General features: G+C 39.7%; 1 protein-coding gene across 1 annotated transcript; it reads left to right on the plus strand.

The window, feature by feature from the left end:
- The first annotated feature begins 51 nt into the window (after positions 1–51).
- On the plus strand, positions 52–17,590 carry woc (zinc finger protein without children). Its single transcript, XM_074103011.1, has 20 exons — positions 52–317; positions 849–1,219; positions 4,197–4,543; positions 4,787–4,943; positions 5,386–5,535; positions 5,991–6,110; positions 6,577–7,845; positions 8,224–8,500; positions 8,771–8,879; positions 9,152–9,281; positions 9,754–10,407; positions 11,577–11,747; positions 12,602–12,828; positions 13,448–13,658; positions 13,906–14,031; positions 14,362–14,483; positions 15,010–15,148; positions 15,419–15,518; positions 15,838–16,013; positions 16,800–17,590. The coding sequence occupies exons 2-19, from the start codon at positions 898–900 to the stop codon at positions 16,010–16,012; spliced, it is 4,806 nt and encodes a 1,601-aa protein (XP_073959112.1). The 5' UTR covers positions 52–317; positions 849–897; the 3' UTR covers position 16,013; positions 16,800–17,590.
- Positions 17,591–18,670: the final 1,080 nt, after the last annotated feature.

An 18,670-nucleotide genomic window follows, 5' to 3' on the forward strand; every position in this document is an offset into this window, starting at 1 on the left:
GAGTTTACTACATTGAACAAAGCGTCACTTTTTGCCAACATTCAGATAATAATGGTCTCTGGCAGTCGGCATTGATTACTTTTTATTTATTCGGGATTAAAAATAGAGCTAATCTTACAAATGTTATATACTAAAAAATATGTATTTTATTTATATAACATCGTTAAATAGATACAGAATTTGTACAAATGGTATTGCAAGTAAATAGAAATAAGTTTGTGCAGTATACACATCCGCAACAAATCGCATGCAAGTAGATTCCAAAATGGTGTCGTTTGTTGTGCTTTCAGTGAGTTTCATGTAAAATAACAATATAGGTAAGATTGTTTTACTTATGAACGTACTTCTACGGAAAAAAATGGAATTTTGGTACCAAATACCTTATATTTGGCTGCTGTGATCTGTGTTTTTCAAAATATTTCACTCATGGCCTTAGGTTTTTTCGTGTCCTACAAAGAAAGTTACCGTCACATCCTAGCTGCTATTTACCAAATACTACACGGTGTGCATTCCATTTAAAGTAAATTAGGCCAACAACATTATTTAATACCTTTAATTTCCAGTAATAGTTAGTAAAAAAACAATACACGAATAAGCGCGGGCTATGGGCTTGTGTCGCGGTTGGCGTCATATCACTTATAAATTGCCGCGGTTATTGGTTATTGGTAGTCATTGTTTGTAATTTAATTTTTTTCCAACTTTCAACTAACATAAAATGAAACTGAAACTTATCTTTTTTACAAATTGGTCTTGTTCGATGAACCCCTCAGCATTCTAACCTCGAAACTTTCCGCCGGGTGCGGCGTCTCGGAAAAAAATCATAATAAGAATCTTTGGTTTATTTCCAGATGTATTGAATCCTGTTATTTACCTATATCCAAGTAGATTGGTGGTAATATGGAGGAAAAAGAGAGCATCCCCGAAAACTCTACAGAGACTGTCAGTCTTGATTCTGGTGACAAGGATTCTAGTGAAAAAGCTACATTAGAAAGCTCTGATAGCACTAAACACGCGGAAGACCCTCAAAGTTCCAAACTCAGTAACAGTGAGACTAATGAACTTGGTGATGATGATACAACTAAATCTTCAAATGGCAATGGACAGTCAGAAAATGAACTTAGTGAAAAAGGTGACAGTGAACTGCAAAACCATGTTGAACATGAGAGTGACAGTGTAAGTGATAAAGTGCCCGGGGATGTGAAAGAAGAAATTAATAATGGTATGTCTAAATTCTTCATTTTTTTACTTTGCTGTATACAAGTATACTTGCTAGTCCCTGAGAAATCTTCGGAATTCCCTCCACATGTCTTTAACTAAGTTAATACTAAGAGACAATTGTTTATTCTAATGTAATAAAATAAACAGACTAAATTACAAATCATTGTTACTTATAGCTTTATTTGTGCACACTATACATTTCTTTCTAAATTACATTAATAGTTTGTTGTATGGCTCTGATTAAATCTTGTTCCACTTTAGTTTGTCTTGAATGGTGCTCATTCTGTTTTTATTAATACAAGTTGTTGAAATTTCATCGAGTCATCTTTTCTTTGCCATTCTCTGTTTTTTTTTCAGTAGTACAGTCACTAGTGTCATCTGTACACTGTATTATTACTTTAAAAAATTGAAGAATTAATCAGAGAATGGAGAAATAAATAAGTCCTAAATGTGTCACTAGTACCCCATATTCATTCAGGGATATTCTCGGGTGGCACTCTATTCCAGCCCGGATAATACCCACCCTGTTTTTCATATACATGCCCCTAGAATCTATGGGTGTATACATGAAAAACAGGGTGGGTATTATGAAAGAGTGTCACCCATATTTTCTATCCTTGTAGGACCCACTTTAGACATATAGACACTTTAGTCATAGCCATGTGCGGCGCAATGTGCAATAGAATGTACACATTAAGTTCAAGGGAATTAGGAATCTATGACAATGTAACAGAATAAAATTTCTTTTGTTTTTCTATTAAATAAATAAATATCAGGGGGCAACTCACACCAATTGACCTAGTCCCAAAGTAAGCTTAGCAAAGCTAACTAACTAAGCAACGGATAAATATAATTATATAAATAATTTTTTCAAAATATTTATAGGGTGGGCTTCATTAGGATAGTAGAAAATTAAAAAAATTTGATTAATATTTTCACAATAGTTTAAATTTTCACTTCAAAAAAGTAATAATTCAGAGGAAATTCTACCGTTCTACATTTTGAAAACATTTATGCTGACTATTTCACTATTTGTGTGACATTTTTATTTTATTTTTATTAGTTTCACCTTTTCAGCTAAATTGTCATATCCCCGAGCACTCGCATACTTTATAAAGGACCAATTACCACTAAGAATAATGGCCAAATGTGCTTTATAAAGTACAAATTGTTTACTGAATGAAGAATTTTGAGAATCATGAAATAATATCCAAATAAGCTGGTGGACCATGTCTAGGTCTTAAGTACTATATCGAAAATACAAACTGACATATAGATGCACAGAAAAACCAGAAAAATAAGACCAGTGCTGGGAATCCAACCCAGGTCCTCGGCAAAAAAAATTTGGAATTGAAATAAAAAATACAAAAAGATTCCAAAAAACCAATCTTAAGTACTATGTCTCTTAAAAAAAGTTAGGAGTCAGGAGAATATAGCCAATAGTTGATTATTCTCTGGGATTGACATGCACCTTTCATTACTGATATTCTCTATTAAAGCCTAAGGGTGGCAACATACTTACAGACTAAAACGATTGAAACGGGAAAGCTTGTATATAATGCAAAATGGAATACTTGTTGCATACATATCAACCCGGGTCGACAAGACTGCCCAGTTAACCTTAACAGTGAACAGTGATCATAAAATTCTATATTGCTCTTGTGTCTGACATTTTTTAATGCGCAAGTTGTCTCCACGTGGTTTCTGGAATTTTACTATCAAGTTGCAAAAACTACAACCACCGTACAACGTCCCTCTCAAAGAGAGTTTACTTTGACACTGGCGAAATTGTCCTATTAATTAGGACAGAAAAGCCATATTTTAAAAGAGAAGAAGAAGATGTAATAGTATTGATGCATTAATTTAGCTCTTCAAAACATAATATTTTAAAGTCATACCGCAAACAAATCAGGTGATAAAAATTAAATTCTTTATTAATAAGCCTAACATTTCAACCAAATTTTTTGAATAGGCTTGTTATTTAAAGCCAATATTTTTATCTTGCTATAATGCTTGCTGAATAGAGCTAAGATATTATATTGGGTTTAATTGAAGTTATTTTTTTAATAAAAAATGTTAATACATATTAATTTTGTAATTATTCCTGTTTTACAAAATAAACATGTTTAATTAAAGTCTTAGGGGCTGTTTCACCATCCATTTATTAGTGTTAACTGGCGTTTAGGTGTGATGCCGTCTCTATTTGTTTTGTTCGAATAGACGGAGACGGCATCACATTTAACCGTCGGTTAACGCTAATCAATGAATGGTGAAACAGCCCCTTAGACTGTCATTAGTCATTATGGTAAAAAAAAAATATCGGTATTTAGTTGGTATTTTAAAATCTTTTTTACCCATCCCTAAGACTGTCAAGCTACCAAATTGCACCTCCGATAGTGGGGACTACTATTAAAACCTTAAGTAAAGTTATTCAATTTCCTGAATAAGAATGATTGGACAACATGCTTTCAATTTGACCTTGACATTGGTTTGGTTTGGCTGTATTGTTTACATTGAGCATTGTTTATCAACAAAAGTTAATTTGATGCTGTTAACCTCTAGTACAAATAGTTTCATCATGAATATAGTCTTGCAAGAAATTTGATAATTTTTTGATAAAGGTTGAACTATAAACAATTACTTTGCTAACCCGCAACCTTATCATAGCCATGTCTATTCAGCAAATGTGTGTTCATACAGCTCCTCCATGTGTACACTATAACACACAAATTACACAAACCCAATTATCACCACCACCACATTACACTGACGTGTTTTGAACTCAGGCAGAGTTCATCCTCAGAGCAACAGAGAGAGTTGTGTCACGGCTGATTCAATAAATGTTTCACAAATTTTATTGACAACTAGTTTTATAACAATTGCAACAGAAATTACCTATCGTCTTTAGGTTAAGAGCTCAATTTATCTCTTATTTGTAGTGATAATGATAAGAATAAGAATGAAACAATTTATTCCAGAAATAAAATCAGAAGATGCAGAAAGTGCACCAACCGAGGGTAATGCAGAATTACAAGGAAAAATTGAGAGTCCAGAGGAATCCAACAGTCAAGAATCAGCAAGTCACGAGTCAGTGAGCCTAGGGACTGATACAGCTGCTCTAGAAACCTCTAGCCAAGAATCAGCAGATATTGATAAACCTGCTGATACTGACTCAACAAATGTTGAAACAACTAAAAATGAAACTGAGGACACTGATGCATTGGAGTCAAGTCACAATGATACGGAGAAGATAAGTGATGTAGGAAAACCAGAATTTGAAACTGCACCTAATGTGCAGGAGGAACCCCAAGAAGATCATACACAGGTAATACATTTTTGTGGAGAGTACTGATTAGAATAATTATGTAACTTTACTATTTTGGTTACTCTTTGTCTCATTCCCTAAAAGTTCTCTAATGTCATAAAAAAGTGTAAAGTGAATTGATAATATTTCTTTGTCACATTTTCATACTTAGACCTGTAAATTTGCCAAGTCAATACATGAAAATTCCATAATATGCTTCTACATTGTGACTAAGTCAGTGTTTCTTTTTTCTGAAATTTCCAGGCCTTGGATCCATTTGATGCTCTGCTCAAAGACAGGAGTAACTCCGCAGCTGAGACATCCACATCCAAAGAAGCAGGCACTGGTGCAAACTTGGATGATGATGATGATGACCACAATGTAGATGGAGATGTGACACATGATGATGAAGACCATACAGGTATGTGGTAGAGTATACTTGCAGAGTTAGACTTACTGTTGCTTAGTAGAAAAATAAAAATAATTATGTGAACTCAGTTTTATTATGGGCTTGCAAAGAAGCTTCTGAACTTGTTTACAACCATATACGTCCTAAACGCCCTAGCTTTTATTTCAAACTAGTGTTTACTCGCGGTTTCGCACGTTTAAACCATTAGAACCAGCAGCGGTTGAATCAAAATCACTAAATTGTTATCGGAATTCCGATAAATTAAATATTAAATAATATTGCAGATTTCATTAATATCAAATATAAAAACACGTCCGCCAAATTTCATTGTCAGCCGAAAGACGTCCACTACTGGACATAAACCTTGACCACCTGCCACCTGCATCCATAGGGTCCAACATCCTTTACTAAGTAATCAGTTTATCCACTTTACATCCTACATGTTTTTTTAAAGATCCCCATCCCGAAGATAGCAACACTGTGCCAGAGGAACCTGGCGCTGATGAAGAAGTGTGTCTCTTGCCTGACACCGAACGAGAGATTTCTGAGGCCGACAAAGCGGAGGCGGCGAAGGTTTTGGCCGAGAAACGGAAGCAGGCTGAAGGTAATTTAACTTGTCCTAAGCCTTTGGATACATTAACTGTTTTGCGGTATTTCTAACTAAAATCCTCCAAACTCGTGTCGCGATTTTTTTTTAATGATTTCAATTTCAATTAATCGCTTTCAAACAACCTGTGTGGACATAGTTTTGAAAACTTTGATGACCTGGGATATTTAGTTAACCATCACAACACCATCATAATCATATTAGCCGTAAGAAGTCCACTGTTGAACATAGGCTTCCCCCATAGACCTCCAGTGGCTTCAAGTTACTGTTACTGTTAACCATTGAATAGTTCTATCCTACCAGAATTTCTCTACTAGTTTCTGCTCAAATTGCAGCTCTATATGATTGGTAGAGTAAATTTTAATCCTCGACACATACAAACACATTTGAACATTACAAGTTAAATAAAAGGTAACAAATATGATGGGTTTCCACATGTTTACGTGATGCAGAAGCAGAGACGGTTCCCAAAACGGAGCATGACGCGGATTCTGAGGAGGTGCGGGAGGACGCGGCACAGGACGACGTCGCCGCCGACGCGGATGAGGGCACGCCGCATGATCACGTTGCTGGTAAGTTTGTTGTTGTGGTATTGAATTATACAACTATGGCTTTGTAACTGTGCTGGCAGCCTTCACTGGGTGAGTAACTTCAGAAAATCCCGCAGTATACGTAAAGTTGAGCAAGGCTAAATGAACATCCCAATCCCAGCAAATAAATTGACTGTAAATTTCTAGTGTTCAACCAAACTTTTGGTCTCGGTTTAGTTCGGCTTCGGCGGAGTAACTATCGAAACTGAAACTGGGTTCATGAGCTTTCGTACGCCGTCATGGAGTGGCCACGCCACCCTCGTCAGCAAATTTTTCCCGGCTACAATGTTTACACATCAAATAAAATTGACTCACTTTCTAACTAAAGTTTCGGTTTTGGCCAGAACTGTTGCACGAACCTAAATTCGATTCCAATTTCAGTTGCAAGTTAATTTACAAATATCTGGACGAAATAGTAAAGTTACATCTTATGTTTCAAATTTCACAGATAAAGAAAACGAAAATGAACACGACGAGACAGCTGAAATCGAAGAAAACCCGGTCCCAAACGATATCCAGCAGATTAGCCCTGTTGACGCGACCTGCGTTCAGTGTTCCCAAGAGAAATCTTGCACCTACAGATACATGGACAAAAACAATGAAAAAAAGTACGTGTGCACTGAGGACTGCGTCGTAGCACTGCGGGAGGAGCATCCTGGACAATACAATGTCACGTCCAAGAAGTACACCATCGAGGAAATCGTACCAAAGATGCTCACCTGCTCGGAATGCGAAGAATCCAAACTATGCTACTTCTATTACAACTACGATGGCGAAGATACACACTATTGCTCTCTCGCCTGCCTGAACAGCATGATGGCCGATGAACAAGACAAATATGTATACAAACGAAGACGCCAGATCGTCGAAGAAGTCACCCCCACAGTAGCCGAGTGTCTAGTCTGCAAAGAAACCAAAAAATGTGGTTATGCCTTCAAAAGGTACGGCGTACCAACCAACATATGCGACCAATCTTGTATCAAAGAACTAAACAGCAAAGAAAACGGACGATACAACATTAAAAGGAAAAGAGTTCCCAGAAAACAAAACTTACCCTCAAACCCTCCACTCCTCAAGTTAAAGGTCATAAGCAACGCGACTGACAAATATCTGGACGAAGCATACAAACTGCAGCCCAAAACGCCCGCCATGGTCCAAGCGGCTAGAGAGGAAAGAGATAGAACCTTCATCAGGAAGTGCTACCAATGCACTGTTCAACTGAACATGGACGACAAAAATCTAACCTGGGAGACCATGGATTTCTGCAACGAAGTTTGTTTAGGGCGATACCAAAACAAGATCGGTGCGCGCTGCGCTAACTGCAAAAACCTAGTCACGCATACGAGTTTAGGAAAATATTGTGTAAGATTCGGCTACGATATTCGCCAGTTCTGCAACTCTGGATGCTTGGAGGAGTTTAAGAAGGGTCTTAAGATATGCTGTTACTGTCAGAGGGATATATCGGTCGGCCACCAAGGATTCTTAGCTCCTGTGGGGGACAAGGGGCAATTCAAAGATTTCTGTACACAACAGTGCATGGAGAAATTCGATCAGATGAGCAAGAGTCCCATGCCACAGCCCGTTTGGGCGAAGTGCGCGGTTTGCTCGCTGGAAAAAGGGACAACGATAGAGGTGGAAGTGAGCGAAGACATCGTGCAGAGGTTGTGTTCTGATCCCTGTTTTGCTGCTTTTAAATTCGTCAACAACATATTCCCTGGTAAGTAAATATTTATATAATACTAAATCATATTTTTTTAAAGAATATGATTGTACACTTTCCCCTCTTCTGACAATACATATTTGACAGACAATGATCACATTCGGCACGGGAAATACGGTTTACTTTTTTGATACCAGATTGTAATTAAAATAAGAAAGAACATCACAAATCTTTGCATAAGTTTAGATGTAGTGGGCGTCGATGCATGTATGCTGTAACTGTACATGCGATCCTCATCCGACCGTAATACCGGTACTACTACTACTCAAACAGTATAGGTATTTTTGGTACCGGTTTCCAGCGTTCGTTGCTACAGATTAATGATGAATCCATTCGTAAGTCTACGCCATTCATTTACAAACCACTTACTTCCAGATCAATGCCGGTGGTGTAAGAAATACTTTGAACGCAAAGTCTCGAAATGCTTCACGATATACGAGACGTCGTCTCCCGACTGCTTCTGTTCCAAGTCGTGTATGAACGTCTACATCAGCAACTCGCGCCACATAGTGCCATGCAACTGGTGCAAAGTGAAGAAGTACAACTTTGACATGATAAGACGCGTGCAGAACTCCGGGCAGGTCGTTATGATGTGCTCGCTGAATTGTTTGAATCTCTATCAAGTGTCGATTAACGCTGTGTCGTCGAGGAGGTGAGAACTAGAGAAAATTATTACAAACTAGCTGTTGCCCGCGGGCCATAGGCTGCGGGACAGGGGATGCGAATGCGATCCTCGCTCCGAGTCGTACTTGGTTCAACAGATAGCGCTGGCTATGCAGCGGGGCAATTCGAAGTTATGGGCACTTATGAGCCGGCTACGCCGCGGAGTGGTGGGATTTAGTTTATAGATTTTTTATATGTTCTACAGTTTGTAGATTAAGTTTAATTTTGAGTAATCCTATTGTTTTATTTTCCTTTTCAGAATAAAATGCGACATGTGTAAACGGACGTCACTAGCTCAATACCACTTGACTATGTCGGACGCGACAGTCAGAAATTTTTGCACGTACCAGTGCGTCATGGCATTCCAGGTAACAAAACAAAACTAAATTATTATAATAGGTGTAGGTGTTAGATGTGCGATTTTCCTTTTTTTGTGAGGTTTACCCATCAGGGATCATGTATTGGAGATTGGCAGTCCAATACGGTTCTTAGTATCTATGAATGTACAGTGTTAGCAGAGCCACTCTCCTAAGCAATACATACGCAGTATGGAGTTATACCGCTTACATCAGGCTTGTGAATATTTTGCAATCTTGGAAATAATAAGGTAATAATTTTAAGGATTATTAATCTCTCACAGGGTCAATATTCCAAACACACGCCGGCCCTTATACCCGGCGAGGCGATCGACCAGCAAAAGGCCGTGCCCACAGGTGCCCCGCGGCGGACTTACACCACTGGCTCGACGCATAAAAACAATGGTAAAAACGGTAAGATATTTACATATCACTCACCTAAATCGTTAAACGATCTAGCAGTTGTATGAAAATTTTTGGGTTTTAACTAAATCCTCATTGAAATTCTCAAAAATTACATCGCCGTATTCGTTTACGTTTTTTTTTTTTATTCGACTGGGTGGCAAACGAGCAAGTGGGTCTCCTGGTGGTAAGAGATCACCACCGCCCATAAACATCTGCAACACCAATTTGCAAGTTGCATGAAGACCATCCGTGCAAAATTTCATGTCTCTATATTTAGTGTTTGTATGTCAAATTTCATCCACAACCATCCAGCCTTTTTTACATGAGTAGGATGACAAATCTTTCAAATTAAAGAGACGAAAATTAACATTTTAAAATCACACAAGTTCAAGAATTTCAGCTAGTTTTCAGTGCAACCCTGATTTGGAGAATTTCCATATCAGTATGTCGATTCTGCATAATTCTTATTTATATTCCACAGCCGGTCCGAAGGCCCAACAACGCTCAGGGTTACCAGTCATCTCCAACGTGCAGTCCCTCGCCGCGCCGCCCCCACTCATGCCTTCAATGACGCGAGGGAAATCAAAACGCCTCCAAGCCGCAGCGGCAGCCGCGCCGCCGCCCGAACCGGAGCCCCCGCAAGCACCCAAGACACCCCCGCCCCCTCCCAAACCGCCAACTCCTCCGCCCCCGCCACCTCCCAAAATCTACAACCATGTCATAGTCAAAACTCTACCCCCCAGAGAAGTCGCGAACAAAGCCACCATGTCCAAACCTATGATGATCTCAAAAGGGGTATCTTGCCGTCCGCACCCTTGCACTAAAGAGTGCCAAACCGACCCTAGCTTAGAACGACGAGTGTTAATACCTGTTCCGGTACCAATCTACGTGCCGGTTCCGTGCGCTATGTGGTCTTTACCCTTCCCTGTTCCCGTGCCCATTCCGATACCTATTCCGACGCCCGTCTTCATACCCACCACTCGAAACTCTGCTAAGGGCATCATGAAGGAGATAAATAAGATCCATGACAAGATGCCAACGGATCCGTTCGAAGCGGAGCTGCTGATGATGGCGGAGATGGTAGCTGGTGACAAGAAGAAAGACCAGAGCGATTCTGACACGGATGATGATAATGGTGAGTGGAAATGACTGATATACTTTGATATGACCACAGGAAAGTCCTGTGAGAGGTTTTCCGAAATGTATGCTCGAAATTGATAAATAAACGAAGCAATTCAATCGTTTTCAATGGGCGTGCTTGGGAATTGTAGCTCAAGCTTTCTTGTGATAATAATCTGTAATTAAAAATATTTCATCAGCAAAATATCAAAAATTAAGAAAGAACCTTTTCACTGTTTTACCGCGCATAACTTGAGAAATTAACTTCATTTGAACTGAATGTTATATCTATTTATTTATTATATGAAATTATATACTGTACTAGCCGTTACCCGCGACTCCGTCCGCGTAGGATCCGGTTTTCACTATCCCGCGGGAACTTTGCTATTTTCCGGGATAAAAACTCTCCTGTCCATCCCCGGGACGCACACTATCAGTATACCGCATTTCTTCTAAATCGGTTCAGCGGTTTAGACGTGATGGAGTAACAAACAAACAAACAGACTTACAAACTTTCGCATTTATAATATTAGTAGGATACCAGTAAAACTAAAACACTGTGAATTTTAGACTACATGTAGGTAGATAAAATCAAAGAAACACAAGCAGTAAATAAAGAAACAAAAACAAATCGTCACACAAAACCTCAAACTTTCGTCACTTACCGACGCCCATTTGCACGCACGTTGGCATCAGGAACCGCATTCAGCCATTGCAGTGCGTGAACCAGCGGCGAGAGACGGTCCGCGAGACTGGCCATGTAAACTTTGCTTTAAAAATGAATGTGTTTGAGTTAGGGAAATTAGGGGATCTCTTTAAAGATTCTGTTTCACTGGCCGATATACAGCGTGCGGTGTCTCCTCGAAGGCGGTATAAAGACTAATGAAACTCATAAGTCGATAACTCGATCGACATACCAGCGTGCAGTGACTCTCTGCAGGTGGAAAATAGCAGTAATCAGTCAATTATTTGCTCAAACATGGTATGCACAGATAAATGTAAGGTTTATGGGACTATTACATGTTTTGTCGCAAAGACATGCAAATATATTGACTAGTAAAACCCGAATGCAGACCCTATCAACCAATGTAAACATTTCCCCGAATACGGGCCCTATCGACCAATGAAACTGAGCCTGTAACCCTGGTAACTCTTCAGTCTCCTAACCCCTCCTGCGTGTTCCAGCGGACGAGGGCTTCAGCCCAGTGGCAGGCATAGATGGCAACAACGCGTTCGGCGAAGACATGCTGCAGATGGCGTTGAAAATGGCCACGGAGTATGAGGAGCAGCCTGTGGACTTGGAGTCTGCCATGACTGCTAACACTATCACGCCGAGCTCGCACCCCGGCATGCCTGGTAAGATGATCAAAGTTTAAATATCTTTATTCAATTTTGACTAACAGACACTGAAGAATGTGAATTTATTTCAATGAATTTAGAGTACAAATACGCAAAATAAAGCGGATTTGTGCTATTCCCGACGATGTACATTTCGAGTTTCGATTATCAAGGACGTTGGGTGATTAAACTCGCAAGTACAGTTAGCAAAAACTTGTCAGTTTACGACTTCGGTTAAACGCTCATTCTGGCGCCAGTTCCGTCCATCATTCTGATCAGAATGACGTCAGAATTATCGTGTAACCCTCTCAGACTGACGGGCTGATGGTCCAGACTGATGAAAATTTACTGTTTTAATAATATTTGTCAATCCGATGTGAATGACAGAAAACCAGAATAATGGTCTATGACATGGCTGACACTATTTACCGGCCCGGATTATACGAACTTGGAAATACTTCCTATATAGGCCCATAGAAACTCATGTCAGTTTGACATGAGTCTGTATGGGCGTTTACACGAAATATCGGGTCGGTATTTTCCGGGCCGGTAAATAGTGTCACCCTATGACACCTCATTTCAGGCGTTTTCAACCTTTTGGTTCTAACGGCACACTTTTCGTTCATCAAAGTTTCACGGCACACCAGTAAAAAATAGCCAAGTGCGAGTCGTACTGGCGCGCATAGTACCTAAAGGGTTCCGTACAGTATACCTATAATATATGTATATCATAACGGACAGCGGAGGCTTATTAATAGGGTCTCGTTGACTCCTTTTGTATGAATCGCATACACTTCGCGGCGATCGCGGCACACCTGAAAATATACGCGGCACACCGGTTGAAAACCTTTGCGTTATTTACTTGTTGTTAGGTTTGGAAGGTGAAGCGATGCATCACCACCACATGATGGCGTTGGAGCAGCAGCGCGCGGTTGCGGCGCTGCGCGCGTCAGCCGCGCCGCGCAAGCGCGCGCCGCCCGCCGCCGCCGCGCGCCCGCCCACGCGCTCCTCCAAGCGCCGCCGCGCCGACCCGCCGCCCGCGCAGCCCGAGCCGCCGCGCGAGCCCGCGGAGAAGCCCGACGCCAACATGTGCTTGAAGGTAACACTAACACCTATGGCGTGAAGTGAATAGGCACTGGGTCCATCTAGCGTCATCATTATTTGTGGTTATTTGGTATTGTTGTTAAGTATGTGATTTTCTTATCTTTTTAAATTTACAGCACATTGGTGTCAACTGTAATGCTGTAAATGTTCTAAATAAATAAATAAATAATTTGCTATCAGTTTGAGGAACTGCTACATTCAACATTGCACATCATTGTTTCTCAACTCAGATGCATACATAAAAAATTGAGCTTGATTTGGATTTCGGTCTCCAGGCATATAAACTGAAGAGAAATATATCTACTGTTTATTTATCGCCACACATAATAAATCTCGTAAATCAAACCAAACCAAAGCAAACAATATAACCCAAAGAAAGGCACTTTTGTCCAAGAATGGATTGAATGGAATGGAACGTGTGTGTTAGCGTGATAAGTCCCGTTGGTGGTATTTTGACTAAAAATGGATGACTTCTAAATAACTTATTGTTTTTTATTTCGAGATAATACGAGTGGTGTCATCAAAACAACGACCAAAATAATAAGGAACTTTTTTTTTCTTTTAAAGCATGCTCAAAGTATTATACGAGCATTCTAACCTCGCTTCTATTGCAGTACACATTCGGCGTGAACGCGTGGAAGCAGTGGGTGATGACGAAGAACGCTGAGATAGAGAAGAGCTCGATACGGCGGAAACCTTTCAAGTCGGAGATATTACAGCTGACGGCTGACGAGCTCAATTTCTCGCTCTGTCTGTTTGTCAAGGAGGTCCGGAAACCGAACGGCAGCGAATACGCGCCGGACACTATTTATTATTTGGTTTTAGGTGAGTTCAGTATAGCGTTTGCTATATAAGGGGTCATCGTAAAGTATGTCACACCAACTTAGTCAATTTAGCTCCCCCCAAGCGCCACGTGAATCATATCATTCAAATAGTACTTTCACAGACGAGATATCAAAGATCGGCCGCGATACGTCAAAATGTTGTCGTTGTTGTGTTCATTTTTAACCGACTTGAAAAAAGGAAGAGGTTCTATGTTCGACTGTATTTTTAATGGTATGTTTAATTTCAGGAATACAACAATATCTTTTCGAGAATGGTAGGATAGACAACATATTCACGGATCCGTATTATGAAAAGTTCACAGACTGTTTGGACGAGGTCGCCAAAAAGTTCTCAGTGTTATATAATGACTCGCGTAAGTACACTCATATAAATGAGGGTTTAACCCTTTATAAGGCAGAGACGATTTAGCGACCACATGCATTGATTTGGAAATTCTACCTTATTCTTTTAGTAATAAGTTACAATATTCATTGTAATTATTGAAAATACTACTAGCTTTAAAAACGTTCTGACATACTTACGTAGGTATGTATTCGATAGCTGCTTTTGATTCTGTGATAGTATGTTCCAATAAATGGGACCTTATAAAGGGTTAAACTGTAACTTTGGAGACTGTAATTGGAGGATAAATTCTGTATTAGAATGTAAATTTTTAATAAAAAAAAAACTTGTTTTCCTACAGAATACATAGTCACGAGAGTGGAAGAGGAACATTTATGGGAAAGCAAGCAGTTAGGGGCTCACTCCCCGCACGTATTATTATCCACGCTTATGTTCTTCAACACGAAACATTTTAACCTTGTGGTAAGCGAAATTATTTTTTGATTTACCCCCGTTTCACCATCTATTGATTAAATTTATTTGACGTATAAATGTGATGCCGTCTGTTTGATTTGTTCGAATAGACGGAGACAGCATCACATTTAGCCGTCAAACAAAATTAACCAATGGATGGTGAAACAGCCCCTTAACATACTATACTGTACATAGAGTACTTGGTTACTTATGTCGTAAAGAGTAACGGAATCCTTATAAGATCACTTTGTCCGTCTGTCACAGCCAGTTTACTCCAAATCTAATAAACCTAGTATCAACACATACATTTTGTATGACACGCCTTGTAGTTGTTTGCCTTGTTTGAGCACTTTTCTACGAGATTTGCTTATACTACCCTGGCGCCATATAGACCGGAATGCTTTCAGTCCTTCTCATTCTAGCATGAAACAAAATGAACAAGCATATACGGAATTATGTTTGCTGTCATGATCTAGATTCTAGTATAGTCAAGGAACAAATAGTTATCATGTTGAAATTGTTTCACCTTTCTCAGACGGTTGAAGAGCATATGCAGCTATCCTTCTCGCACATAATGAAGCATTGGAAACGCAATCCGAATCAGCCAGGCCAGGCCAAGATCCCCGGTTCCAGAAATGTTCTACTGCGGTTCTATCCTCCACAATCTGCACTTGGTAAGTAACCTTATAGATTGAGATTTTGTGTTTCCTCGTGACGACTCGTTTTACGCTACTTTTTTATTCCTAATAAGTATTATAAATGCGCATGCCCATGAGTGTGTGTGTAATCATTTTTGGGGATTCCTTACCTTCAATCTCATGAATTTCGCAAATTTGGACCGATAAATTATGTTTTCATTTATCTATTTTAATCTTCTCGTCCTATCTAATTATGTAATCGGTTATGCTAACTATGTATTAACTTCTGTTTTTTTTTTATTGTAGAAGCAAATTCCAGAAAAAAGAAAGTTTATGAACAACAAGAAAATGAAGAGAATCCACTACGCTGTCCTGTTAAATTATATGAGTTCTATATTTCAAAATGGTGAGTTGTTTTCGTTGTTTCGTTTTCACATTCAAGCAAGTTTTTAATTAGGATCCGGTTAAATTAATAAAGTATGGCCTCACTCGCCATCGTACGGCAATTGGTTATGCCGCCATACTCGCTATTAGTTGAAGGACCTACAACTTACAGCCACAGCAATGCCACATTGTTATAGTGATTTTTTTTTTTCAAACGGGTTTCTTACATGCAGCGGCACCCAGCTCCCGCAGCAGAGTAGGCAACACTAGCGCTGCCTACCCTCTGTGCACGCCATAGTCTGGATTCAATTTAAAACCATTATTTTTTAACGTTATTGCAGTCCGGAGTCAGTCCGCACGCGCAACGACGTGTTCTACCTGCAGCCGGAGAGGTCCTGCGTGCCGGACTCGCCCGTGTGGTACTCCACGCAGCCGCTGTCCCGCGCCGCGCTCGCCAAAATGCTGCACCGCGTCAAAATGGTCAAGGAGATCAACATCGCGCTGCTCACCAGCTAAGGTACGCAAGTGTTACTGCAGCGTGCAGTCAGTGCGCGCCCGATGCGCCCGTGTGGTACTCTCTCCACGCAGTCGTTCTCCGACGCCGTCACTAGTAATTTTTCGCCATGATACGCCATGCCTCCTTAAGGCTGTCTGACCACTAGAGCGGAATAAAGGGGTAATGGAACGGAGTTGCGGAGACGCGAAGCTAGATTGCGAAACGAAGTGAGCTGAGTTGCGGACTGTTTTTCCATTCGCGGAGCTTCCTCGCTTCCCCGCTCGCGCTCGTTTCTCCGCCCCGCTTCCATGCTCCTCTTCCTCGCACCGCTTCCCGGTTTTGTATTTTTTTTTAAGCTGGTTACTGACACCCAGTCTGCTGAAGAGGAGCGGAGCTTTTATGCAATGCTACTGCTGGATTTTTATCTCGATCCGCTCTAGATGACAGGCAGCCTAACACTGTACACTCGTTGCCTATGGTGCCTTAAGTCATCAGGGCACTAGGAACAGACGCGTGCAGGGCCATCAATTATTAAGACTGTTTATTGATTGAGACAAGAATGAACACCCACCACACCCATTTGGGGCGGAAAGACTACGTCCCTGCAATCGTTACCACCATCTCTTTGCTCCTTGTGTTATATACCTACATAGATGCAATGGCATCCTTGTGTTCTAATAAAATAGTCAGCTGGGGAAATAACTGATGCTAGAGGCATTCCATTGTACCACTCCGAATTGGCAAGTTTGTCAAATACTGATAAAATTACTACTTAGTCCTATTCTTAATTAGTATCTCTTGTTTCAGGTTTTTTGTATCAGCGTTCTCGCCGGCTCGGAGTACCGTTCAAGACTCGCAACACAGTTGTTACTTTTTTGGTTACGATGCGTATTATTTCTTACGGAGCGATGGACGTCGGGCCCCCTCGGCTCTCGCTCGCCTACAAAACAGTCTCCCAAAACGTTGTAAAGATGATATTGATAAGCACAATGTATATTTTTTCTACTTTGTATATCAGCCTGCAAAAGGACGATTAATTTTAATAAATAAAAATAGATTTATTAAATAGAAATCTTTTTTTACAATGTTGCAATGTTTTAGTCGTAAGTTACTGTGCATCTATGTACAATTTAATGTACTGAAATATAGACAAAATGACGGCATCTTTTATTGGCATAACATCGACATAAATTTATAAAATAATGAAATTAATTAAAATTTTGTATATACGCCAAGCGATTCGCTCCACGATCTTGTACTAGAAAAATGTATAGTTCCATCTTCATACATCTATGTAGGTGAATGGTGAAGGACGTTCTTCCGTGCCAGGAAGGTTTATTACCCTTGTGTAATATTGAGATATGTATGTAATAATACTTTTAGACTAGATTTAAGGATAAATTCCAATCTTTAGTGGCAGTAAATCTTACTTGAGTAGACTTTTTTTTTAACGACGGATATGTAATATTATCACAGATAGATTTTTTTTATTAAAGTAATATAGCTTGTGAAAGAGTCAGATTCGTATTAAATATAATGGCGTTGACCGTACGGTCTAGGTTACAGCTGTGTAAAAAAGAATACAGATTCTCCTAAAATATGGCTTTTATTTCTCCTTACCTACGAATAAATAATAAGTCTTGTGTCATGATTGTAATGTCAAGACTTATTATTCATTCGTAGCTCCTTAGCCTTACCTTGAAATCATAGAAAGTGCACTTAACTGCGCTATTTTGATGGCCTCTTTAAGCTCTTTCGCGTGCCGTCGCGAGCAATCGATGAATTCATTGAACCAAATTGAACGATTAACTTATAGACCAATGAGAATGAGCCTTTATTTCAACTATTCTGGCAAAATTCTGACATTATATAAGTTATAATTTATAACTATAAACTTAAATCACCAAACACGTCAGGAGGCTCAGCAGCTTTGGTGATGGTATAGTATATAGAGGTTTCTTAGTCTGATCATCTGAGCAGGATCTATTAACTTCTAATAAACAATAATTTATATTCGCACCAGCCGTTACCCGCGACTTCAGTAGAATTCAGTTATCTAATCTATCACTATCCCGCCGGAACTATGCAATTTTCCGTGATAAGAACTATTCTGTCCTCCGGGACTGCCGGAACTATCTGTATACCGAATTTCATCTAAATCGGTTCAGCAGTTTAGACACGATGAAGTAACAATATGTGCTCATGGAGTAACAAACTTTCGCATTTATGATATTAGTGGGATAATAAATAGATCTAGAAAATAATAAGTAAGGACCCACTTGCTCGTTTGCCTTCCAGTCGAATAAAAAAAAAAGGAGAATTCCAGTTTCAATAGGTACGGGGAATAAACAATGTTTACACCAAAGAGGAAGGAGAGGTTTACACAATTCAAAATAAAGGGAGCGTTAAAATTGAACTTGAATTGAATAGTGACATATTTCAAAATGTACTTGTCCTAGAATTTTGAGTTGTGTCACTATCAAAAAGCAGCGAGTCATGTCTTGTATCCCGGTTGACATGAATTTGCCCTAAGATTGACCCAGTTTTACGACATTTTCGAAAATCCCTGGATAAAGATATAATGTAGGTCGTGTCATTAGGTCATGTCATGTCCCGGCCGGTACGGTACAATCATTGACATATATTCTACCGACATTATATTGTATGTTCGTTAGTAC

Source organism: Choristoneura fumiferana, chromosome 20 (assembly GCF_025370935.1).
Source record: "Choristoneura fumiferana chromosome 20, NRCan_CFum_1, whole genome shotgun sequence".
NCBI classification, from domain to species: domain Eukaryota; kingdom Metazoa; phylum Arthropoda; class Insecta; order Lepidoptera; family Tortricidae; genus Choristoneura; species Choristoneura fumiferana.

Bases quoted from the DNA above. Each gene is read 5' to 3' on its own strand.
- woc (XM_074103011.1), top strand. From the start codon at position 898: ATGGAGGAAAAAGAGAGCATCCCCGAAAACTCTACAGAGACTGTCAGT. The intron at 9,282-9,753 runs GTAAGATATTTA...TATATTCCACAG, and splicing joins TAAAAACAATGGTAAAAACG to CCGGTCCGAAGGCCCAACAA. The intron at 12,829-13,447 runs GTAACACTAACA...CTTCTATTGCAG, and splicing joins ACGCCAACATGTGCTTGAAG to TACACATTCGGCGTGAACGC.